Raw genomic sequence first — 22,855 nt, 5'->3', positions numbered from 1 at the left:
CACCGCCTTGCCGCATCTCCGCAACTACACCAACCGATTCGATGGATAATGCGAATTGACTCATATTACAAAAAATGATGACTAGTTATACTGAATATTAGAATGTCCGAGGCTATTATTATTTACGCAGCCTATACATGCTAGCAAAACAACTATAATCATGAACTCGTAGCCTGAGAGTCTATCCGCGCCCTTTTCAGTCATTCTCCAAGTCCTTGGGGTTCGGGTCCCCGATACCATCCTCATTGATAGCGAACAAACAATCGCTCTCAGGGAGACATGGGCTATCGTAGATTTTACAGACCCGAGTCTCGCCCCGTCCTTTCTTCAAACTTAGCCGCGTCGTACTTGCATGCGCAATAATGTTACCACCGATTGGCTTCTTCGGATCGGGATTGAACATTGCACTCGGGCCACCATCCACCTGGGCAACGACCTGGTTCGTAATGACGACCGCAATACCAAACTCATCAGCGAGGCGCTGCAGAGTACGCATGAACTTCGCGAGATGTGTTTGTCTCGACGACAATTCACCACGACCGTTGAAGTCTGTCCGGTACAGAGAAGTGGCAGAATCAACGACAAGGAGCGAGAACCGAGTCTCGCACATCATCTGAGAAGCTTGGTTGAGTAGCTGAAGTTGATGGTCTGAGTTGTACGCACGAGCGTACGCCACATTATCCAGCACCTCTTCTCCCACCAGCCCGTATCGCTGTGCAACCGCCAACAGACGCACTGGTCGGAAGGTACCTTCTGTGTCAATGTATAGGCATTTTCCTTCTCCTCCGCCCATATCAAAAGGCAATTGGCAAGTCACGGCGAGTGTATGACATATCTGACTTTTTCCTGTCCTGAACTCTCCAAAGATCTCTGTGATAGAGCCTGTCTCAAGGCCACCTCCAAGAAGGGTGTCTAACTGTTTCGAGCCTGTCGTGATTGAGATAAGTTCGTTTCGTCGCGCATGCATTTCGGTCGCGGTGGTAAAGCCCATCGGTACAAGCTTCATAGCTACAAATTCATTGAGTCAGACAAGATCCTCGCGCACGAGTTCCAATGCCACAAGAGCAATACTCACCCTCAACCAGGACTTTCGTGGCTTTCTGTTCCGAAATACCCTTGATTTGTTCCAACAAACGTTTCGGCCTGTACCATAATCAAGAACATGCTTGTGAGCAGAACTGAAAAAAAGGGCGATGGCACGGAAGCAGACTGGCAAAGGATAGACGTACGTATATGCAACCGACTCAACAGTGTTGTATCCAGCATCAACAAACAGCTTAATATCCCTACTTGTCAGGCCCGAGACACCCTGTTACGAAGAGCATCAGTACATGCACTTCACCTACCCGTCATCACATATATTATTTTGCCGTTTGAATTGCTCACCTCCAGGGAAGAGAGTGGCGTGGGCGCTCCGGGGCCCGGAAGCCCATCGTCGTACTCATTCTGAGTATCGGTGTCGGCAGTCATCTTTCACACAGGGCTCAGACTTCTGTAGCGTCGGAATCCAGTGGTTTTTGTAGCTATACTGCAAAGAAGTCTAGGGGGATGGCAATAGATCTAGCCTGTTGATCGCGCGCACACGCGTCTAGATCAGTTGCGGTTTCCTGATGTGGTTCAAATCTCACCACTGGATCGACTGCAACACACGACCCGGCTTCCGTGATCAATAAGGCAGAATTGTCCAGAAATCCGTGGTTTTTATTCTATGGTGGCAAATTGCCGTTGTCGCAGCGCGTTTATTCAAGTCATGTTGAGATTGTGGACGCGTCCAGGCAGTCGCGACATCACGTGCCCAGCGGCATCAGATTGTTGCCTTGGTGGGCCATTTACCGTTCTCAGCTTAGTTGACAATTGTGAGGCCTATCCTTATGTCTACATTAATACAATACGTGTCAAGTCAAATCTGTGCTATTCGACTGCATATGAAGCACATACTTTCTCTGTATCACAATAAAGAAAAGAAAAAAGAAAATACAATCCGTCTCCGTTGCATGTACTGCGCGCTTCCGGGGTGCAGTTGTTTCGCAACATATTTCGTCACGGTAACCGAGGCTTATCCATGACTAAACGATATCCAACGATTGGGTGATGGGCCTCTCAATAGTATTGTTGCATTTGCATGTAACTGGGTCAACAGCAGAGGCTGGCTGGAAGGATGGCAAATCAATCTGGTCACGCACGCTCATAGCATGGCATTTGCAATGCCTTGCGACCTCGTCGGTGATGGCGTTCTACGGCCTTCAAGCGTCTCCTGGTTTATGGCCCTTAGTTGATATATTTCAGCCGGGTTTGTCCGGATATTCTCGTCTATGAGTTTGCTGATTCTCCTTCTGAAACTTTCCGATGAAGTGCGGCGAAGCCCTGTGTAATATTTAGCTTGCTAAGTTCAGGCCGTTATACTTCAGGACCTTACCCTCTGGTGTTGATCTTCTTTTGTAACTGTCGAAGGGCTTCTTGACCCACGAGCTTCGCGCACCAAACCACCTTGAGCGACGCTTGTCTAAGTCAGATGAGTATTCCGGTCCAATACTAATGGGGCCATCCAGCTGGAGAGACTGGTTGGTTGGCGAGAGAGATATGTACTCAGTTTGTCCGTGTTCGATGTCTAGAACCTTGGGGGAGCTGCACTGGTCATAGATGCTTGGGCTGGGTGCCGGTTGATATGTTCGCTCAAGACCTTGGATATCATCTCCTGTCAACGTCATCAACATCGGCCTGGGCGCCGACGCAGTACTTCCAGGTCTACTACCCGAGTGAGTGGTGGACTGTCTTGCAGAATGGCAATCTGGTGTCCATATGCCTTCCACTTGAATTCCCTTCTCCAAAGCTCTAGCGCCAAACGGTATATCGCACGGTTCGGCCAGCATGGGTTGCATCTCTGCTTTCTGTCGTGCTTCGGCGGTGGCATATTTCATGGTCTTTCGCCTGTTGTAGGCTAGGACGATGAATGAGTACACCAATACCAACGCCTTGACGTGTTAGTGAGATGTACCCCATTCTAGCACTGACTCCTTACCAGAAGACCTGCGAGCGCCTGGTCAGTAGATTAGCGACATTCCTCGTTCTTGAGGCCTTTGGTATCTTACAAAGCTCAGTTTCTGCCAGAGCGCCCAACCAATCCAGAAATTCATGGTGCGTTTTGTGGGTGTTGGGTCTTTTTGGGGAAATGCAGCCAGCGTAGATTCAGGAAAACAGTCGTGTAAATTATAGACAAAAGGCTTCTCCTGGGTGACTTCGCTGGTGCGGATTGTAACTGTCCCAGACAGTTCTGTAGAGGACGTATGTCGAGGTCGGCTTTGCTGCTTCAGTTGTGAGCCTGGAGGGTATCCTGAACAGTGTATGGTGCTTGAAATTGGGGGGGTGGGAGATGCAGGCTACCAGGTACGAAAGCAGATAGCTGGTCCTTCGTTACAATATTGGTAGCTGGGGAAGGTGCAAGTACTAGACTGCAATGGGGGAAAGAAGGTTCATGAAGTGAATGCGGCATAGTAACATATGATGACAGCGGGATTCAATAGCATACCTGCCTAGACACTGTGATCTTTCATCGTTGGGCTTAAGATATTCACCATAAATAACAGTCTATCGACACTTGGATTCAGACGGTTTCCATAGATAAATTGTTCAGCTCGAAGGGCCGGCCATCGGGGGTAAAGCGGAAAGCAACGGTCCTGATATATACTAATGCGGACTGAAGCGAAGCCATACACAACGACCGTCTGAAACTCTTAGTATTGAACATCAACGTAACACACGGATAGAGTTGAAACTGCTAATTCATTCACTAAAGAGTGGCAGATTTATGCGCAAAGAATTAGAAGGAATATTTAGCACCCATTTATATGGCCCAAAAAAAAAGGAAGCAAAAAGAAGAGAATAGTAGTTGCTCAGCCAAAGTGCCAACTTCCCTGTAACGGGACGGTGTAATCTGGCGACGCCATCCCGGGGTGGAAATGTCTCTGCAGAATTGCTTCCCTCAAGGGTCACTTCCATTGCTTAGCGCCTCATAGCATCGTGGATTACTCGCACGAGTACAATGACGACCCCGGGATTCGTACCAGGCACCAGTCCCGCTGGCAATTACCTAAGCAAGGTTATTGACTTGGCGGCTGACCTCCCACCGGACTATCCGTGACAGATATTAAATAATTATATTGCATCTTACTTATGTGTTACTCACAGCATGTCGTATTCGCTGGATTTTTGCTCATTTCAAGAGCAAACTGCAATCTTTTGCACTGGACACAGTTCCATTCAGAGAATATATCATTATATTAACTACTCCTCCAATGGGTGTGAGTCTGTGACATTACGAATACATACCAGTAAGGTATCAATGTGTAGCTACGACTAACCCACGGTAACTGACTGGTTTACTACAATCGACAAATCTACTAATGAAGTTATCATGTTGTCTAAAGATGCGTCCTTCATTCCTCTCCGCTCTGATACTAATACATGATCCATGCAATAGGTGAGGCGATAGTGGTTGCCTTTGTGCCCAAGAGAGGCAATTCATTCAGCGCCACAACTGGTAGACAATACTTCGTTTCCCTCCAGCCACCAGTCCGCCCACATAAGGCTTCAATAGAAGCAGCCAGGCTATTAACCTCACACATCTCTAAAGCCCCTGCACCTTCTTCTTCCCACGAAACCGCCCCAGCGCTTGCATCGTCCGGAGCAGCATTCGGCGCTGAGAGAACATCTGCTCCTGTTTGGGGCGCATCTGCTACCACGGCTATCTGTGCACGACCCTTTGGAACAGGTGTGAAAGCGAGAACAGTCCACATTGGACTTACAACCTGCGACACAGAAACCCTGGTTGCAGATTTGGCCAAGGTTGCATTGGGAATTGTCGTTGCAAAGAGGGGCTGCTAATTCATCTTGAGCGGAATCGCTCAGATCTTCAACATCGGCGTCGTAGTCGCCATGAACGTCACGGCGCAGAGTAGTAATCAAATGGCCGGTCTTATCTTCACAGTAAGGTGCGGTAATTTCGCATCTGATATTCCGGGGGAGGACAGTGGCAGAGACCAGTCCGACCAAAACGAAAATCGATAGTACCGAGACGATCAGCGGCGAAAGTTTAGGCATGGTGATAGTTGATAGTAGGAGAGGCTGTGGACAACAAGATGTCAGATAAGATATCTAGACATCGACTCGATTGTGTCGCTATCTCAGACGAGAATCAACTTGCTGCCAGTAGCAAAACGTGGAGTCTGACCTATACTTTTTCAAGCTATGTGATATCTCGATCGCAAGCGGAATGAGCCAGAATAATCACGTTGGATTGTCTCATAAAGACGATCAGATGGAGTGCAGCAATACTCATGACACGCATGTACATGGCAGGCACACCACTGCCTCCGTCATGTTTGGCAAGAGCTCCACGGGTAGGTGCCTTTAAAGGACCCGTGTTGGCCTCATACTACTGGGTCGGCAGCCTTCAGAAAGGTAATGTCGGAGGCTCTTGGCCATGCTTAACCAAATACGAGAGAAGAATATAGCTGCCACTGGGATAGTTATACGCTGTATATGTGTCAACTGTCAATAGCAATGGAGATACATTACAATGAGCCAATCGTCTTCGGGCTAGAGCATAATCGACGCGGACGTCTATAGTCTGCTAGGCGGAAAGAGATCAACACCCCCGAGCGCTTTTTACAGAGTATGTGTTAGCACCCTCTTAGACTCTGCATCAATATAACTAGCCAGAGGTAGATAGACTTCAACGAAGCATGGTCGGCAGAGGTTGCATGTGCCCCCCTGGCTTTGACACACGGCCAATGGGATATCGTATCCGATAGATTGGCATGTACGGGGATGGGGTTCTGCAAGCCACAACTTCTGACTTATGAAGGTGACGACGCCGCTGCAAGTAAGTATGATCTACAGCGAGCTATGTCGCCTTGCTTGATATGAATGAATGTGAGAGCGTTTCCAGTGGTATTCTTCCAAGTCATTATCATGCTATTAGCACGCGGCAAGGGGGAAACAGAGAAACAAAAACCAATCATCTCAACTTAGTAGCCATCAGGGGTTTCAGAAGAGATCCTGGAAATTTAACGGATAAGGTAGGGTAACCATTGATAGTCAGAATAGAGTTGTAGCCATGTAGTAATAGCACCGTGTGGACTACGTTTACGATGGCATTGTTGACGTTACCAAGACAAGGAAATGCTTAGTCAGGTGATGCATAACCCCCCTCATGAAAAGGAACATGAATGGGGCACAATGACGCTATCTCGGACACTAGTATGGAACTACAATGCCTGGGATAAAGGCGATGATGATGTGCCCAAGTTCCCCGGCCTTGTTTTCGACTAGTGAGAGGTCAAAATGCCTGGCTAGTCTGGATAGGTTCGTTGCACACAACTCAGTGGCAAATCAACTGTGTTGAGAGCCATTAGGATTTTTTTTTTCTTCTTCCAATTTTTTCTTACCCCTCGCAAAAGTCGGAACGACCCCGTCCAACAGATTGTGATTGCACCGCCAGCGGATGAACCACCCTTTCATAAATTGAACCGATGCCCGAGACCGCCGATCATGTGAGGTTTGAGCGTTGTACATCCTGGCAAGCAACTCGCCCGGTTCAGGTCTCGCCATTGTTGCTTGACCACCTCATCATATTTATTCTCCTGTCAGGGACTCTCCGTCTCTTTGCGCCTGCGCGACTGCTTCCCTTCCTTAGCATTTCACCATGGCGCCGTTCCGCAACTTCTTGTCCAGAAAGTCCACTGCCCCCAATGGCGGGGAAGTCAGTGCCGCTCCCAACGATAACTCTGCTAGCCAGGTCTCACTCGACACTCATGGCTCGAGTCCTTTGAGCTTCAGGAAGAGTTCCGAAAATGAGCCACCTGAATATAAACTCAGTGGTATGCCACCTGGGACCAAGTTCAATGGATCTTTTTACCCCGCTAACTCTATCCTCTTCCCGCCAGTCGTCGACGCCAATGGAATCTACCATCCCGTATGTGAACCACTACCGTTACAATCACATGGCGGGACTTTTTCGCATGCGGACAAGTAACTCACATGTCAACAGCCCTCACCTCCAGAGAAACAGGGCTTCTGGCGCAAGTACCCTGGTTCTCCGAGATCCTCGCACCATCGCGATCTCGTAAATGAGAACGAACCCTTCTCGATATCTCGCGAATCATTTGATTCGTATCGCCGATCATTTGTAATTACCCATTCGTACTTGAACCTGTTTGTTTTTCGCAAGAGTGACTTACACCACGCTTACAGGATATCTCCGCCCGATCACCCGTATGCTATACCGATGCGATGCCATCTCGGACATCGCTTGACTCTCGAGTCTCCCATATAACATCAACACCATCTACGCTATACTCAAATCTAAGCAAGCAGCCGGAAGCCATGGAAGAAGAGCAATATGAGGAGGTTGCGCTCGACGACGAGGAAGTCAAACCAAAGCGGAAGAGCATCTTCTCTCGATTTGGGGACTTCACAAACGACTCTTCACAGAACTCCAGTACCACCAAATCATCGACTCTCGGCTTTCACATCCCAGGCCGTAAGAGAGGCCCAAGCAATGTGGGCTCAGAATTAGGTACTTTCAAAGCACCGCCGGCTAATGCAGAATCGGAGGTGCATGATGCGTGATACGAGCGCAGGGGGTGTGTAACTATATACTGGGTAATTCATAATCTGTAGGCGTCTGGAAGGGGATTACCATTGAAGTGAATTATTTTTGTTTTTCAATCACCCTCGACAGTTGTGCGTGTTGCTTGTCTGATTCATTGTGTGGGTTTTGGCTTAAATCTAATCGCATTGCGCGCTGTCGGGGCTTTGCATCGGTGACTTTTGATGTTTCTTTTGATCCATCGATAGAGATTCCTGCATGCCAAACGTTTTTCTGAGCCAATATAAATGACTAGATGACCAATGCCTCCTACCAAGTCAATTGATAAATCAATAAAACCGATCCTTCTAATTCACAATATTCGAAACTGCATGGATCCAGTCCAATCCATCCGCGGAAACCCAATTCATCAGATAGACACGGGCACCTCTTATCAGCAATGCAAACAAACCAAACCCAACCAAATCTCGACCGCCCTCCCCGAAAAAAGCAAAAAACGGTTAGGGAAAAAAAAGTCCATTCTCCGGACAAAAGAGCAAGCTAACCCGCGGGCGGCGTATCATTTTATATTTTTTCCTGTCTGATCCCCCGCTAGAGAAGTTTTCCTTTCACGGGTATAGCTTCTTTTTTTTCTACTTCTGTTTCAACCCCTAAAAGAAACATATCCACCATGGTCGGGGTTAAGCGTCGAGTAGACGCCGGCGACGAGCGCAATGGAAAACGGACCAAGACGAAGACGCCGGTGTCCGTGCCCGCGAAGAAGGCCAAGTCGTCTGCGGCTCCCGTGAAGGCATCCAAGTCTGTGTCGAAGAAGGGCGACAAGGGTGGAAAGAAGGATAAGAAGACTCCTAGCAAGAAGAAGGCGCAGAAGGAGGAATCTGAATCTGAGGATGATGATGATGAGGATGACTTTGACTTGGATGATGTTGATGATTCGGAAATTGATGCTCTGGATGATGAGGATGACGAGGAGGATGTTGCTATGGATGATGTTGAGGAGGCCGAGGAGAAGGAAGATACTGGGAAGAAGCCCAAGTCTGCGGATGCGGATGCTCAGCAAAGTATGATTGATTTATTGATTGATTTTTCCATCGGTGAAAAGTCTGGTACTAATGTGTTGCTTTTGATTATTTAGATAAGTCTACGTCGCGCGAATCGCATGCGAAGCAAAAGGCCCTCCTGCAAGAGCGCAGGGCCGCCAGACCCAACGCTGATATGATCGGTCGCTCGAAGAAGCTGTGGGAGCAGCTGCGTCGCAAGTCCCATGTTCCGCTCGAGGAGCGGAAGAAGCTCATCAAGGAGCTTTTTGAAATCATTACTGGACGTGTGAAGGACTTCGTTTTCAAGCATGACTCGGTCCGTGTCATCCAGACGGCCCTCAAATACGCCAACATGGAGCAACGGAAGATGATCGCCACGGAACTGAAGGGCAGCTACAATGAGCTTGCGCAGAGCCGATATGCCAAGTTCCTGGTCGGAAAGTTGATTGTTCACGGTGATGCTGAGGTTCGTGATTTGATCGTGCCCGAGTTCTACGGACATGTCAAGAGACTCATCAGACACCCCGAGGGGTCTTGGATTCTCGACGATATCTACCGCACGGTTGCGACGAAGGAACAGAAGGCGAACCTCCTCCGTGAGTGGTATGGCCCGGAATTCGTCATCTTTAGGGATGACAAGAACGGCCCTCCCAGTGCAGACCTCTCTAAGATCCTCGAGGCGCACCCGGAGAAGAGGGGCCCCATCATGCACTACCTCTGGGAGCTTGTCAACCAGCTGGTGCAGAAGCGCAACTCTGGTTTCACCATCCTGCACGACGCCATGCTGCAGTACTACCTTAACACTAAGCCGGGCAGCTCCGAGGCTAATGAGTTCGTTGAGCTGCTGAAGGGTGATGAAGAGGGAGACCTGGTGAAGAACTTGGCTTTTACCAAGTCTGGTGCACGGGTGATGTCGTTGAGTCTGGCGTACTCCAACGCCAAGGACCGCAAGCTCCTTACCCGCTTCTACAGAGATACCATCAAGATGATGGCCGGCGATCTCCACGGACATCTGGTTCTGTTGACGGCATACGAAGTTATTGACGATACTAAGCTTACCTCGAAGTTGATCTTCCCCGAACTTCTGAACCAGGGAATGGACGCCGAGGCACGGAACGAAGAGCTGCTTTTCCAAGTGAACGACTTGACAGCGCGTATCCCCATCCTGTATCCGTTTGTCGGCGACCGGGTCAAGTGGCTTCTGCCTGACGGCGACCATGAGTTGCTGAAGGAGATTCGTGACATTCGTAAGGAGACCTCCAAGAAGGATCCCGAGCTTCGACGACAGGAGCTGGTCAAGGCTGCGTCGGCGAGCGTGCTCGAGCTCATTTCCGCACGTGCCGACTCTCTCCTCGAGACGAGCTTTGGATGCCAATTCATCTCCGAGGTGTTGTTCGAAGCCGATGGAGACAAGAGCGCCGCATTGGCCGCCGTGGCTGAGGCCGCCAAATCCAGAGCCGACACCAAGGACTCTCCGTTCGTGGGTCGGTTGCTCAAGTCACTGGTTCAGGGTGGACGGTTTAACGCTGCCGAGAAGAAGGTCGAGAAGGTGCAGCCTCCGCTCAACTTCCACGGTCTCCTTTACGAGCAGATCCAAGAAGAGACCATGTCGTGGGCCACGGGATCCAATGTGTTTGTCGTGGTGGCTCTTGCGGAGTCGGACGACTTTGAGAAGAAGGTCGAGTTGCTGAAGACGCTGAAGAAGAACAAGAAGGCGCTGGAGAAGGCGTCGTCGGAGACTAGCAAGGATGGCAAGAAGGGCAGCCCAGTCAGCAGTGGTGCGAAGCTGCTGCTGGAGAAGATCCGGTAGAGATTTCCTCTGTGTCGGTCCCTTAGCAGGGGGGCATTGTAATATTGGCTGGGATTTTTTTTTTTCTTTCTTCTTTTACAAACGCATTTCATTTGCTCATCGAGGTGTTCGTTGGATTCTTATTATATTGATTCCTTTTTCTTATAGGTGATATCTCCATCTGTACAGGGTCTGTGATAGACATGGGACCACAACGAGTCAGAAAAAAGCATTTTGATATTTATTTAGCATGATCCAAAACGTAGTAAAGTATTGTATTTGTCCTACGCTTCCCCATGATTAACTATAGTATAGACACTATAAAGGTAGAATAGCAGCAAGCGCAGAGAAGAGCAGGAACAGAACAGTGGCCCATGGACGAATTACACCCAAAACGGATGTTACCGCCCCCATGGCCCCCCAAAACTTTGAAACCGCACGTCCCGAGTTAAATGCGCCACTCCCAAGAAGCCGGAGAAGTTGCATAGCCTTCTCCCCAGGCATCTACTCCTGATGCATCTAGCAGGTAGCCTCCCGGAGGGGATGGTGTTTCAAAATCTCAGGGGAGGGGTGATCTCAGCTCTCTACGGAGTAGTCAGTAGTCATAGTAACTTAATATAGTATGGCCGAATGAGGTTGGTTCCATGGTGCAGCTGAATTTAGGCCGGACCGATCGTTAAATGACGATCTCCGGGACTGGTTGGTGGTTCAGGAACCGGGCTGGAACTGGGCTTGTTGATGATGATGATGATGATGATGATGATAATGATGAGGGGTGGAAATGAAAGTCATCTTATATCCTGGAAGTCTCTCAAGGTTAATTAAATGAAATGCATGTACTCCCGTAGCTGTCTGTGGGTAACCGAGAGGCAACAATGACCATGGCTTAGATACTGTACATCATCCCCTGTCTGTTCGGTTCCCTGAATCGGTCTCACTCCACCTTTTCCAGTAAGTGTTTAGTTGCTCCATCTCTCCCATGAACCAAGAACCCACTGTCTCCTGAGGATTCTTATCGTCCTCAACCGTTGATTGAGGATCTCCAGCGACAAGCTCAGATCCCTGCCTGATTGGGGCTGGTAGAGAAGAGAGGAAGGAAAAGGCAAAAAAAGGAACGGGAGAGAAAAAAAAAAAAAAAACTAGGGACCAGAATAATTATGGCAGTGGAAATTTCCCCAAACCCAGATTGGAATTGGCCCCCCCGAACACTTTCTTTGGTGTTGGACTGAACTGAACTGAACTGGTTGCATTCGTGGACTGGCAATTTGACTCCTCTTCTTTCTGATCGCGTCCTTGCTGCCTTTCTTTTCATCCCAAATCTTATTCCCTCCTTTCGGTTTCCTTTTCCTTCTTTTTTTTTGCTTCTTTCCGTCTTCGATGCTTTTAATAGTTAATGCTTAATTCTAATTTGTTTTTATGTCCTAATTCCTAATCGAGTCCTCGCTGACCTCGCTGCCACCGCCCTCCACATTCGCTGATTCGACCAGGGTGTGCCCAATCTCATCTGTCTCAGATTGACTTTGCGATTGCATCTCTGCATCTCTAGCAGCAGATTTCCTCTTGCAGATATTACCACACTGACCTTCATCCCTTCAATCCTGGTCCTACCTGCAGGCCCAGACCTCTCCAGCTGAACCAGACGAGCCTTCATCCCCTCCCCTGGTTGCAGATGGCCTGGGTCTGAGCGCCGATTCCTGTCGTGTGCGCTGGGATTCACTCTTTTGTTTTCTCATTAGATATACGGGCCTCAACAGCTAGACAGCACGGTATAAGCATGCTGTCCGCCGAGGATGCTGGACACTCTTCTCGTCCACCACCTCCGATACCCCCATCGCCGACCCTATCGAATCCCGATATGATCTTACCTTTCGACCCCAACGAGCGCGAGTCCTCCACCCCGTCCCCGCCATTCAACCTCCCCTCTTTGTCCAATCTTCAGTCCTTCTACGAGAACCGAACGGCACCCGATGATTTTGAGGACCAGGCTCGAGGCGTCGGTTCCGCCGGTATTGCTCTCTCATACGGCAGCCGGCCTCAGAAAACGGGATTCTCGCGTCGCATGTGGCCAAATGAAGTTCAGGATCCTAGTCGTCGGTTGTCGGACATCGGGGAGGAGGATAGTGTCTCGTCGTCGCCGGCGCACATGAGGACACTCCCATTTCTGTCTCAGGCGGGTCGGATGACGGGTTCGCCTGTTTCGCAACGCGAGACGGCTGAGGCGGAGGCTAGGGAAATGGCGGCGTGGAGCAGCTCGTCTAGCTCGACAATTAGTGGTGCTAGCGACTCGTCGCAGGATGCCGCTAAGGACCGCCAGAAAAGTCGCGGTACGGTGCAGAATCCTCACCAAGTCCCTGAAGGTGTACGTTCTGCGATTGACAGTCTGGAAGGAAATGGTTCGACTCCAAGTCTAATGGCGACCACGGAGAAAGGCGGATCTGGGGTGGAGCTGTCGTCGGCTGTTTTGAGCACCGAGGCGGAGAGAATTCTGGAGAATGCGAAGAAGCGCCTCACGGTATGCTGCCAATCTGTCTCGGGTGCGCTTATGAAATCTTGACTAGTGACTAACTGTTGCACTGGTATGCAGCTCATGGAGGGCAATCTAAGCCGAGCCCGTACGTCAATGCGCGCGTCCCCGTCGTTGTCGGCCTCACCCACACCATCCGTGGGTCACCAACCCCTGGGACTGGGTCAGCCAGTTGGTGGCTTGTACCAATCCATCTCCCGTGCCGACCGCAGAGGCTCAGCTAATCGACCACGCGCAACCTATACATCATCCCAGGATGCGATCAATAACAACGGTCATTCCCGTGTTCACAGCGAAACCAACCTACCTTCTGCGGCGCAATCGAGTTTGCCCGCCGTTGAGCGCAATCTCTCCCGGTCGGTTAGCGCTCTCGGCTCGACCACGGCCCCTAACCCTCATCATGACGAGCGAAGCTTCCGGTATGATCCAACGCGTGCGTATCTCACCCATCGTGCGTCCGTATCATCGATGCAGAGGCCACAAATCCGTTCCTCGCCCCCAGTGTCCAATCCACGAGCCGCCTCTGATTCACCGAAAGGGTTGGGCATTTCCGAGGAAGCAATCGAGGACGAGTCTTCCGAGACTATAAACGGACCCAATTCGGTCCACCCAACTTACGACCCTCCCTCTCGATCCCAGTCTCAGCTGCAGGTGCGGGATCTCCAGGATCAGATGAAGGGCCTTCATATCAAGATATCTAGCCTAAAGGTCAGAGCCCAGGAGGATAATCTGCGTCGACGGAGCATGCAAAGTTTGCGGACTCCGAGCCCTCTTTCCGCAGCGGACCAATGGGCACCCAGTGCAGCGGAGGTGAAAGAACGTCGGACCAATGCTAACCCTAGTACTGGGAACGGGCGGGCTGCTGGTTATGTCCAAGATAGCCAGCACCGCAGTGACTATGGAAGTGCAAGATATGAGCCCGAGGCTGGTGTCTCCCGTCAGACAAGTCTGAAAAAACGAGATCCGCCTTTTACTCAGGCATCACATGCCGACCCGACCTATGGGGCCTACGAGTCTAGGGAGGACGACGATGATGGACAATCTGTGGCTGGAACGCTCTATGAGGACGCGGAAGAGGGTGAATATTACATAAATGGCGCCGATGACGCATTGGACCGCCGGGCATTGGACGAGATTTTGCGCGAGCCCCTGGATGATGAATTTGATGATTCGTTGGAGGCTTTCCCAGCGGCTCCACAAAGTTTGGAGGATACACCGCACGAGGAGCGAGAGGACGCTTTCGACTACGAGCATTTCATCCTACATAGTGCTCTGGGCAACTACACGCAGGCTCGCTTGCGACGTGAGAGCAACGTTTCAACATCGTCAGTCGAAACGACGCGACCGATCGACCACCGTTCCGCGCGCCATTCTCGCGCAAACAGTACCACCTCCCTGTCCACCGTGGCGTCGTTTGCTACGGCTACTGAAGGGGATCGCGATGATCTTGAGAGTGTCCTGTATTGGGACCGGAAGTTCAATGATGGTAAGATTTCTAGAAGAACATCCCACAAGGCGTGGATGACTAATTGGCACTAGAACTGCGCAACAACCATCCCTCAGATGTGGATGACTCCAATGGCACTGATTATGCGGACGCCGAAGGAACACCCCGGGCCATTCGCAGACAGCCCAGTCGCCGGGACAAATCTAGCCTCTATCCTGAGGCTACCTTTCCTCCGCGAAGGTCAGATTCTGCAACCACCGGATCTACCACGCCGACATCCTTGGTGTCATCTCTCGTGTCCACCGTGCGCGCAGCATCCAGTCCTCACCCGAGTGCCACTGCGAAGGGGAACATGGGCTTGAACGATGATGACACTCATCTCTTAGAGCGGCTGTTCCAGAGTCTGGGCAATGTTTGCTTGGAGCTGCAGAACATCACGACGTCCGAGAACCCGGACCCGAAACAAGTGCGATTACTGAGACGGCGTCTGGATGCGGCGCGACGCGTCTTAGATGGAGAGCTTGATACGTAGATGTACATAGTCCTACGTCTCGAGGGGGAAATGAGACTGCCGGGGCTATTCGTGCTTTTGGCGTTTATTGATGAGGCAGTCCGGGCGAAAGCCTTTGCTATGATACCCTGACGTTCGATTTTAGCCATTGCATGCATACACTTATTGGATTTGCATATACTATACACTAGCTTTTCTATCATACAAAACAACATCTGCCACTTGGTGCCACAAGTAAAAGAGAAGATGGGGCGAGTCACCACAGTTGACTTTCTTTCCGAATCGGGAAAGTGGAGGCCACGATAAGGGGCTTCCCGATAAGGCAGTCCCCCGCCCCCGCGCACGTGTTTGCGATGCGACACGCCGCGCGAAAGTCCGTCGCATCGACGCAGTAGTCGGTAGTATCATTCTTACCTCTTCCCTTCAGGGCATACGCTGCATCGTGCTCCCGGACCTCTCAATCCTCAGTGGGGCTTCAATATAATTTAGCTATCATCTTGGCTCGATCTGGTGCGTTCAACCTGCATGATGGCTCCTAAATATAGGCTTACCCCTGGCACAGAACGGGTGCCAAAACCGGCTCATCCACCAGCAAAATTAAATTATTCTCAGCAAGGTGATAAGAAAAGTCACTGAATAGTCACAATCCAATTTTCGAAAAAGCCACTATTGGATACCGCACACCCTGTGACGGGAAAAGCAACTCTGCAAGTCTAGATCGAAACTGTCTCCAAGACCGACTTAGCAAGCGTACGCCAACCGGGGATACTGGTGCTAGATCCAGTCTACGCGGATAACAGATCCGAGAACCAGCAAGGAAACATAGTGACGATGCCACCCCCGTCGAGGCGTCTTCTTATCTTCCAGGAGGCGCGGAATCCGCAAAGTCCATCCGAGATTGTGTATCTGCCCGTCAATAAATTGGGTCTGCCGATTTGCGGTGATGGACCGGAATTGCCTTCCATGTTGGAGCTGCCGTTGCGGATTTTGAGGGCGTTCACGGATATATTCAACCAGCCGAAGTATAAGGGGTGGTGAGTCATGGTTCTTCTGTATATGATTTCGTTTTCTTGATGGCTGTGTTCAAGGGTAATGCTAATGATCACTTTGATGTAGGGCGTTGGTAGGTGCTGGGCCGTACCACGATACTTCTGTAGAAGGGAAGTATTATGCTGTGGTGCTCGAGCAGGTTCAGGAGGTCACGGTTGCCTAATGCGTGATGATGATGTATGATGGATGGTATGCTTTTTCATGTTGTATGATCATGATGATGTGATGCCTCTTGCCCGCTTCATTTCGTCGTTCTTTCCTTTCTTTTCTTTTTCTTTACTCTTTTACTCTCTTCTCATAGATGTGGGCGGATTTGTGCTGCTTCTTGATTCCCATTCTTTTTGTATCAACTGTGGCTGTACCAGTGGTTCATTTTCTCATCTACTCATTTTTATTTTGAGATACGCTGAAGATTCTACCTTTACTCTCTACCTGCACTGCCTGACCTTCTGTGGTTCCTAACGCTACAGGACTGAGGAGACAGCCAATAACAAAAAAAGCCAAAAGATTACGTGAAGTGCCCCGCATACTACAGTAAGTCTGCTCATTGACCTTGCAATCAGCCTCACATGAACGATACGGTTGCGCTCAGATTCTAATCCCTTTTAGCTCCTTCATCTTATTGTTACGGCGAACACCACCAAATCCAATGGTCGGATATTCTCTCCAGCAATTCCAGCTACGTATATCCTGACACTCACTAGGCGCCCAAGTTACTATTTCTTTTCGAAAAAGACAATGACCGTTATTGGCTGTCGGATGCTACGGGTCTCCCGATAGCAGATGGTTGTCCTCTACTTGATCTGAAAGACAAGGAACTAGTCTATGAGACAGAGCTGCTGATTATGGTCACTAGTGCCATGGAAGCGAAGCTGGTGCCCGCGAATTAGTAAGTTGTACTTCGCCTACGAACCGATAGCGTGGAGTGAGACCCTTGCTGACAAGCCACAGCAACTACCTCGCTAGCTATAAGATAGCTGAAACCTACTACGTGTTGCTTGAGGAACGCATTGATGGAGGATTTACGGCTATATCGCCCTCATCTAACTCAGCGACTCTCGGGGATGGTGATTCCGCAAAGTCTGACGATGAAACGCCCACGACACGCCGTCCGCCAACCTATAGTCTCTCGGATGGTGAGGATAACGATTGTACCGATAGTGACATCGTGAATCCTTCTCAAAGCACAACCGTCCCCAGTGCTTCTAGCCATGACGGTATCTTAACTCCTTCTCAAAGCACCGCCACCACTAGAGCTTTCAGCCCTGCCGACGTCGACAGGAGTGATGATCCCAAGCGAGACGGGGTTAAAATTAGTGAATCTGACGGCCTGTCACCAGCCAACAAAACAGTCCCCAGTACTGAGAAATCTTACAAAACCCCCGAGGTTGCTACTGACTACGGCTCCGATACCGACGGCGAACCTATAGATAGTGGCCGCAGACGCCGCCAACCAATCATGACAGAAGTGCCACCACGTGAGCCCCCTTCCCAGCCTGCGACCGATTTTTTCTCGGAAATGGCTCGTACAGACTACACCTGGGGAGGAATAGACGCTTCCGGTTGTATCGAATTCGTTCCCGACCAGGAGTCTCGTTCAAATCCTATCCGGGTTGGCCCTGGACCGGAGATTCCAAGCGGATCAGACCCCCAATCCAAGACCAATCATTTTACCCCATCAACGACTCGCAAGCCTCTCCCTTATCCTCCGGCAAATAATGGCCTGCCTACTTCGCGTGCTACTCCTTATTACACCAAGTGGGGTTGGTATCAGCCCCCCGCATATGGGCCAACCAATCCCTTTGGACCCCAATGACCCTATTAAAGTATCAGATGTAGACCACTAAATGGACGAGAAGCCTCAGTGATATGGCTACACTGGCGCGGGTACTCTCAGAAGGGTATTTTTCTTTGGGGTCATTCTTTAGTGTTACGCCGCCCACCAAATCCCTCTCACTCCCCTTTTTTCTTTCTTCTGATAGTGATGTCTTGGGACTTTGGTAGATACGGCAAGTTAGCTAGAAGGCGTTGTTCGCTTTTGTATCGGTTGTGATCTGCCTTGTTATTCCTAATTTGCCAATTGAATGACGAGTTGCGAGCCATAAAGATATGCTGAGTTCTAGGAATTGTGCTAGTGTACACTTGTTTGTTTGTATGATATCAGTAGACAACACCTCGACCCAAGGCATGGAGAGTCGGTACTAGTCTCAAGGGTCGTCAGTATTAAAGATATCCTGCTACTACACGGCACTGATATGTAGAAGATTTTATTGTGCTGTACAAAGGACTTCCAGTGTAGGACAGACATAGCAAGATAAATCAATTGGAATTCATTGCCTGCCACAAAATCAGTAGTCTTTAGTAGGAGGGAAAGTACTCGTTTGGAGATATGGATTACTACTAGTTTGTACTAGGCCACTACTTACTTGAGAGAGAGAAAAGATATATGAACATGAAATGAATACTACAGGTCTATAGTAGTAATGATAGGCTCAGATAAGGATAGCTAAGTTGTCAAATGTAGTAAGTAGCATTAGACGAACCAGGACATGGTTATCAGAATGGGATAATCTGCAGATTATCTACGGAGAGGATCAAGAGGGGAAGGGAGTCCATCTAAATAAAAGAGGTGTGTGTGTGTGTGTGTGTGTGTGTGCCTCAGGCGTGAATCAAACACAGGTATGGATTTCGTTCGGTACATTACTACAGGGGGGGTTAAATTTTAAGAGAAAACACATAATCGCTGCATTCATTCTCCGTCCATCCATCCGTCCGTCCTCTTCTTGCCGTTCCTTTTGCTTCCTCGCATTCCCGTGCCAATGCCCACACTCACGCCCTTCCATCTACACCATATACGAGAGCCAACAGGTCAATCATAGACATGTGATAGTGCAGAGGAATAAGAAAAGAGAAGCCTGCTTAATTCGAGGTTTGTTGGTTGTTAATGTTGTTGTTGTTGTTGTTGTTGTTGTTGTCATCATCAAAGTCGTTTACTTTGTTTTTATTGTGCTTTCTTTCTGTATTTCGTCAACTGGTACTAGAAGATACTAGTAGACGCAGCAAGGCAGAATTAGGTGTAGACGTTCGTAGGCGGAAGGAGCTTGGCTCCGTAGCGAAGGTCGAGGGAGCGGGAGTCAGTAGGGTCAAAGACAGTGGCTTGACGTTGCTCGAGGAAGAGAGCTATTCGTAGTTAGCACCGATCTATCTGAGATTCGAGGCTTAATGAGGTACGTACGAGTCACTTTGATCATGTCAAACCAGCGAGCTGCGTTCTCGTCACTACCATCCACGGCCTTTAGAATGCCGGTATCTGGTCGAGGAGTAGCTTTTGGTGGAAGGCTACGCATCTTCAACAACATGTGCAGAATGTCGGAGAAGCGATCGCCTTGATTGGCGTAGTAAGGTGGGCGCTTGTCCAAGGGCCACTGTGGAACGAGTTAGTATACAGACCGCTTTGGAGTATGGCGGTGAGCTTACCCGCTGAGCAAAGTTCTCATCGTCCCAGGACCGGAATAGCCAGCACGTCCGCTCCACGCAGTTCAATAAGATAAGCGCAACCAAGAAGGTCTCGAACCAGCCGCTCTGCTGGCGCTGAAGCAGTCGGCGCTCGAGATCATTCATGACCGACTTGCTCAACTGAGACGCGCGTTTCTCGGTTGCGGCCCGCAGCTGGCTGCATAGGAGCTCATATGACTCGCTGTTGGTGACACTATCAATGGGTGTGCGGCCGTCGTCTGATGGCTGTGCAAGAGAGTGCATCGACGTGGGAGGGAGAGTCGGGTTGCAGAATGTCTTCCACTGCAATTCTCCATCGGCGAGGATGTGAGTGGCAATCCACAGTTCCAGCACCCGTTCGAGCAACACATCCTGAAAAAAAGTCAACCAACGCTGCTAGCTTTCCGAAGATAGAGCAAGGAACATACCTTCTTCTGCTGGCTTAGCTCTGCTGCAAGCAACAGAGTCGGTCTCATGAAATCCGAGGTCTCCCGCTCGTAGAAGAACGGCGCAGTCTTCTTAATGTACATCTCAATCTTCCCAGGAAGATCATCTGCATCACTGTCTAGCAGATACAACTCATGGAGGGGCCCCTGGAACTGTGAATCATCCCCGAGAGCCTGAAGCTGAGGGTCAAGCGTTGACGCGGATGCCTTATGGCCCTGGAGTCCACTGAAGGTAACGTAGACCATGCTCTCCTCGAAGTGGGTAACCTCAATACGTCCAGCGTAGTGTTCGAATTTGATCTGATTGCGGATACCGCTCACATCGTGGTAGGCAAGAGTAGCGTGCAAATCTGCAATGGTTAGTCCGTGTGTGACAACCACTACCAAAGCCAAGTTACATACTTGCATTGTACAGCTCGAATTCTTCGGCAATGCGCGTGCGAATGCACGGGTGCTTCCACAAGCGGGCGCTCTCGACACTGGCGCAGGTGGTACACGGGCTGTCACCGGAGCACTAGAGGCAGGGGACTTGTCAGAGGCATATTCAACACTAGAGGGCATCCAACCTACAGGCTTCTTCAGCATGCGACAACGGATACATGCGCCCCGCTTGCGAACTTCCTGGACCTCTCGGCGCCGGGCGGCGGAGAAGCGACCGCGCACTTTCGGCTTAGTAGGCTTGGTAGAATTGCCAAATTCGTTCACGAAGCCCTTGGCCTGAGAATTGGGGTTCATAGCAATAGGACGGGGGAAGGAAGCAGCGCGCTGGGTGGCTGCAGTGAGGGTGGGATCATGTTCTTGGAGGCTGTCGAAGAGAAGCTGCTCCTGGGTGGACAGCTGCTGGTTCCACGAGGGACTCATCTTAGGCATACCGTCGGTAAGACCAGCGCCCGCATCGTGATCCATTGGGAGACCGTGGGGCACCATCTCACTAGCGGAAGCAGCAATCATGGACAGTTGCGACTGGCGCGCATTGGAGGTGGGGTCCGGGGTCAACGAAACGTCTGGCAACGGGGGGGATGCGGCTTGCGGCTGATCTTGAGAGGAACTAGGCAGGGAAGGTACAGAAGAAGCGTTGGAACCTTGAGGAGTGCCTGAGAGTTAGCGCGCCGCAAATGGACAAAGGGAGCGGGATGAGTGAATGAAGCTCTGGCAAGGAGAGGGAGTGAAGGTCACAACCTGGACAGACATACCTGGAGCGTTGGTCGCATCTTCTTCAATCTGCTCCGGCTGTGTAGGATGACCTTGAAAGCCTTCAGCCTCGAGAGCCGGGTCGACGACCACGGTCTTTCCCCCGACTGTCACCGACTGAGTGTATGCAGGACCGCCCCGTTTCGTCTGGTCGGACGCACCGACCTGGCGCGATGCCTCGGCCAAAACATTGAGACCATCGAAATTTTGGCGTGTAGTGAAGGGCAGGTCCACCGACTTGCCCTTACTTTGCCCTGTCACATCCTTGTTCTGGTCGCCATCGGCGAGATCGGGAAGTTCGTGGAGTCGCAACAAGACGCGTTGCCGATCGCGCAACGGGATGGCTTGACACTTCTTCACGAGATGGTTGGTCAAACTGTCGATGCGACCCTTGGGGAATTTCTCGCCGCAAGCTTTGCACGTGTGTTGGTAGCGATTACTGGCGTCCTCGAGTTTCTGGCCTCGAATGAAGAACTCGAGGATGAGTTGGTTCGGTTTGCGACCCATTGAGAGGGAAAGTGTGTGGCCGGGCGGGCACTCGGCAAGGAGGGACCGGGATTAACACAATAAAATGGGGGGATGACTCGAGCAAAGACTGCGCGTGTAAAAGCACTAAAGATATTGTAAGCGACAGATCTATCGATTCAAAAAGGCACAGCGCGCACGCCGGAGCCGTGAGACAGTGACGCACACAGGGTCTCGAGAAGACGAGGGGTGAGAGAAACGGATGGCAAAATAGCAGCTTGGCCACAACACCGACCGGCAGAACCCACCACGCCGTTCGGAAGGTGCCGCACAAGGTTTGGAAAGATGAGGGTTGATGGGCTAACGTTAACTGAATGATCCAGGGGAGGAATAGTGCAGAACTGCACGCAATGATAGAGACTAGAATGAGGCAGCGCACCAGAGGGAGTGGGATGAAGGGGAAATCTGGAGCAAGCAGCGGCAAAACCACGACTTTTCTACGGGCGGTCTGTCACTGGCCGCCTGCACCGTCACGGGTTTCGGTTGAGATGCGCCTCACCGCATGAAAGGCGGTGATGAGATCGGTGACTGGTGTTGACTAACTATCGATTCAGGTTCATCATCCGTGGATTCATTACATTTTACTATTCTAACGAAAAATGAACAATTGTCCAAAGGCCGCGGACATGTCAGCTCCGTTCTGGCGCGGCGATGGTCTATGGTATATACAGCATGATGATGTGCACCTTCAGCGGTGTGGCAGGGCTCTCAGCCTATAAAGTGGACATGATCAGCCAGGCTGCATCGGCTCTTGTGATACTCGACTTTTTTTCACTTTTGATACCTGTCGAAAGACATTAGCTGGAAATCTGTGGCCCCACTGTGAAACACTCCCTGACCGCTCTCTCTTTGATCGCTTCTTCGTATCATAGCCATCTATCTTGACAACCATAACTAGCCAATTTTATATATTTTTAGATCACAGTCTACGCCAGACTTTGATTTCTTCAGTACTAATCATCAGAGACAATGTGAACTGGCTAGATTTCTGATCACTCTCCCTATATGATGTTCCGCAAATATTCCATCACGCTCCTAGCTCTGTTTCCGTGTTAGGCATACTTCCATAGTTGCATGCAGCAGCCTGCAGCCTATCCTACTACTAAGCTGCCACCATCACAGATGAGCGATTTCTTCCCGATGGCATCTCCGCTACCGGAAAAGATGCAAAAAATGACTACATCGATAAAGTAGAATTCTTTTACGCTCAGCACCATCACCTTTCCTA

The 22,855-nt window shown here is 50.3% G+C and overlaps 9 protein-coding genes across 9 annotated transcripts; 5 read left to right on the top strand and 4 right to left on the bottom strand.

Moving 5' to 3' along the window:
- Positions 1–58: 58 nt before the first annotated feature.
- On the bottom strand, positions 59–1,730 carry BDQ94DRAFT_134892 (recombinase RAD51). Its single transcript, XM_026764563.1, has 4 exons — positions 1,387–1,730; positions 1,230–1,309; positions 1,076–1,143; positions 59–1,008 (listed from the first exon to the last, which is right to left on the bottom strand). Exons 1-4 carry the CDS (start codon positions 1,468–1,470, stop codon positions 197–199), a joined length of 1,044 nt encoding a protein of 347 aa, XP_026631945.1. The 5' UTR covers positions 1,471–1,730; the 3' UTR covers positions 59–196.
- Positions 1,731–3,485: 1,755 nt separating this feature from the next.
- BDQ94DRAFT_134890 (uncharacterized protein) lies at positions 3,486–4,135 on the bottom strand. Its single transcript, XM_026764562.1, has one exon. The coding sequence runs from the start codon at positions 3,994–3,996 to the stop codon at positions 3,781–3,783; it is 216 nt and encodes a 71-aa protein (XP_026631944.1). The 5' UTR covers positions 3,997–4,135; the 3' UTR covers positions 3,486–3,780.
- A 73-nt stretch (positions 4,136–4,208) lies between these two features.
- Positions 4,209–5,582, bottom strand: BDQ94DRAFT_134889 (uncharacterized protein). The gene has a single exon (XM_026764561.1). It carries the CDS (start codon positions 5,095–5,097, stop codon positions 4,615–4,617), a length of 483 nt encoding a protein of 160 aa, XP_026631943.1. The 5' UTR covers positions 5,098–5,582; the 3' UTR covers positions 4,209–4,614.
- A 708-nt stretch (positions 5,583–6,290) lies between these two features.
- BDQ94DRAFT_134888 (uncharacterized protein) lies at positions 6,291–7,979 on the top strand. Its single transcript, XM_026764560.1, has 4 exons — positions 6,291–6,878; positions 6,945–6,973; positions 7,049–7,186; positions 7,252–7,979. Exons 1-4 carry the CDS (start codon positions 6,704–6,706, stop codon positions 7,627–7,629), a joined length of 720 nt encoding a protein of 239 aa, XP_026631942.1. The 5' UTR covers positions 6,291–6,703; the 3' UTR covers positions 7,630–7,979.
- A 300-nt stretch (positions 7,980–8,279) lies between these two features.
- On the top strand, positions 8,280–10,459 carry BDQ94DRAFT_165994 (uncharacterized protein; the record flags this gene model as incomplete). Its single annotated transcript, XM_026770446.1, has 2 exons — positions 8,280–8,670; positions 8,745–10,459. The coding sequence occupies 2 exons, from the start codon at positions 8,280–8,282 to the stop codon at positions 10,457–10,459; spliced, it is 2,106 nt and encodes a 701-aa protein (XP_026631941.1).
- Positions 10,460–11,813: 1,354 nt separating this feature from the next.
- On the top strand, positions 11,814–15,140 carry BDQ94DRAFT_179814 (uncharacterized protein). The gene is made up of 3 exons (XM_026773479.1): positions 11,814–12,950; positions 13,023–14,448; positions 14,502–15,140. The coding sequence occupies exons 1-3, from the start codon at positions 12,213–12,215 to the stop codon at positions 14,939–14,941; spliced, it is 2,604 nt and encodes an 867-aa protein (XP_026631940.1). The 5' UTR covers positions 11,814–12,212; the 3' UTR covers positions 14,942–15,140.
- Positions 15,141–15,288: 148 nt separating this feature from the next.
- BDQ94DRAFT_134881 (uncharacterized protein) lies at positions 15,289–16,599 on the top strand. Its single transcript, XM_026764559.1, has 4 exons — positions 15,289–15,430; positions 15,483–15,954; positions 16,037–16,504; positions 16,580–16,599. Exons 2-3 carry the CDS (start codon positions 15,752–15,754, stop codon positions 16,131–16,133), a joined length of 300 nt encoding a protein of 99 aa, XP_026631939.1. The 5' UTR covers positions 15,289–15,430; positions 15,483–15,751; the 3' UTR covers positions 16,134–16,504; positions 16,580–16,599.
- On the top strand, positions 16,063–17,855 carry BDQ94DRAFT_49521 (uncharacterized protein). The gene is made up of 5 exons (XM_026775908.1): positions 16,063–16,159; positions 16,455–16,504; positions 16,580–16,622; positions 16,675–16,859; positions 16,922–17,855. The coding sequence occupies exons 1-5, from the start codon at positions 16,157–16,159 to the stop codon at positions 17,784–17,786; spliced, it is 1,146 nt and encodes a 381-aa protein (XP_026631938.1). The 5' UTR covers positions 16,063–16,156; the 3' UTR covers positions 17,787–17,855.
- Positions 17,856–19,030: 1,175 nt separating this feature from the next.
- BDQ94DRAFT_179810 (uncharacterized protein) lies at positions 19,031–21,609 on the bottom strand (the record flags this gene model as incomplete). The annotated part of the gene is made up of 7 exons (XM_026773478.1): positions 19,031–19,150; positions 19,206–19,395; positions 19,448–19,837; positions 19,894–20,261; positions 20,314–20,425; positions 20,482–21,005; positions 21,105–21,609. The coding sequence occupies 7 exons, from the start codon at positions 21,607–21,609 to the stop codon at positions 19,041–19,043; spliced, it is 2,199 nt and encodes a 732-aa protein (XP_026631937.1). The 3' UTR covers positions 19,031–19,040.
- Positions 21,610–22,855: the final 1,246 nt, after the last annotated feature.

Source organism: Aspergillus welwitschiae (assembly GCF_003344945.1).
Source record: "Aspergillus welwitschiae strain CBS 139.54b unplaced genomic scaffold BDQ94scaffold_2, whole genome shotgun sequence".
NCBI lineage: Eukaryota > Fungi > Ascomycota > Eurotiomycetes > Eurotiales > Aspergillaceae > Aspergillus > Aspergillus welwitschiae.
Note: the sequence above shows the minus strand (reverse complement) of the source record. Positions and strands in the feature narration are given on the sequence as shown.

Excerpts from the sequence above, each read along its gene's own strand:
- BDQ94DRAFT_134892 (XM_026764563.1), bottom strand. The coding sequence starts at position 1,470 with ATGACTGCCGACACCGATACTCAGAATGAGTACGACGATGGGCTTCCG. Across the intron at positions 1,144-1,229 it reads GTTGAGTCGGTTGCATATAC|GCCGAAACGTTTGTTGGAAC; the intron begins GTACGTCTATCC and ends ATTATGGTACAG. Across the intron at positions 1,009-1,075 it reads CACGAAAGTCCTGGTTGAGG|CTATGAAGCTTGTACCGATG; the intron begins GTGAGTATTGCT and ends ATGAATTTGTAG.
- BDQ94DRAFT_134890 (XM_026764562.1), bottom strand. The coding sequence starts at position 3,996 with ATGGAAGTGACCCTTGAGGGAAGCAATTCTGCAGAGACATTTCCACCC.
- BDQ94DRAFT_134889 (XM_026764561.1), bottom strand. The coding sequence starts at position 5,097 with ATGCCTAAACTTTCGCCGCTGATCGTCTCGGTACTATCGATTTTCGTT.
- BDQ94DRAFT_134888 (XM_026764560.1), top strand. The coding sequence starts at position 6,704 with ATGGCGCCGTTCCGCAACTTCTTGTCCAGAAAGTCCACTGCCCCCAAT. Across the intron at positions 6,879-6,944 it reads ACCTGAATATAAACTCAGTG|TCGTCGACGCCAATGGAATC; the intron begins GTATGCCACCTG and ends TCTTCCCGCCAG. Across the intron at positions 7,187-7,251 it reads ATTCGTATCGCCGATCATTT|GATATCTCCGCCCGATCACC; the intron begins GTAATTACCCAT and ends CCACGCTTACAG.
- BDQ94DRAFT_179814 (XM_026773479.1), top strand. The coding sequence starts at position 12,213 with ATGCTGTCCGCCGAGGATGCTGGACACTCTTCTCGTCCACCACCTCCG. Across the intron at positions 12,951-13,022 it reads ATGCGAAGAAGCGCCTCACG|CTCATGGAGGGCAATCTAAG; the intron begins GTATGCTGCCAA and ends ACTGGTATGCAG. Across the intron at positions 14,449-14,501 it reads GGACCGGAAGTTCAATGATG|AACTGCGCAACAACCATCCC; the intron begins GTAAGATTTCTA and ends AATTGGCACTAG.
- BDQ94DRAFT_134881 (XM_026764559.1), top strand. The coding sequence starts at position 15,752 with ATGCCACCCCCGTCGAGGCGTCTTCTTATCTTCCAGGAGGCGCGGAAT. Across the intron at positions 15,955-16,036 it reads CAGCCGAAGTATAAGGGGTG|GGCGTTGGTAGGTGCTGGGC; the intron begins GTGAGTCATGGT and ends ACTTTGATGTAG.
- BDQ94DRAFT_49521 (XM_026775908.1), top strand. Across the intron at positions 16,505-16,579 it reads GAAGTGCCCCGCATACTACA|CTCCTTCATCTTATTGTTAC; the intron begins GTAAGTCTGCTC and ends AATCCCTTTTAG. Across the intron at positions 16,623-16,674 it reads GAACACCACCAAATCCAATG|GCGCCCAAGTTACTATTTCT; the intron begins GTCGGATATTCT and ends GACACTCACTAG.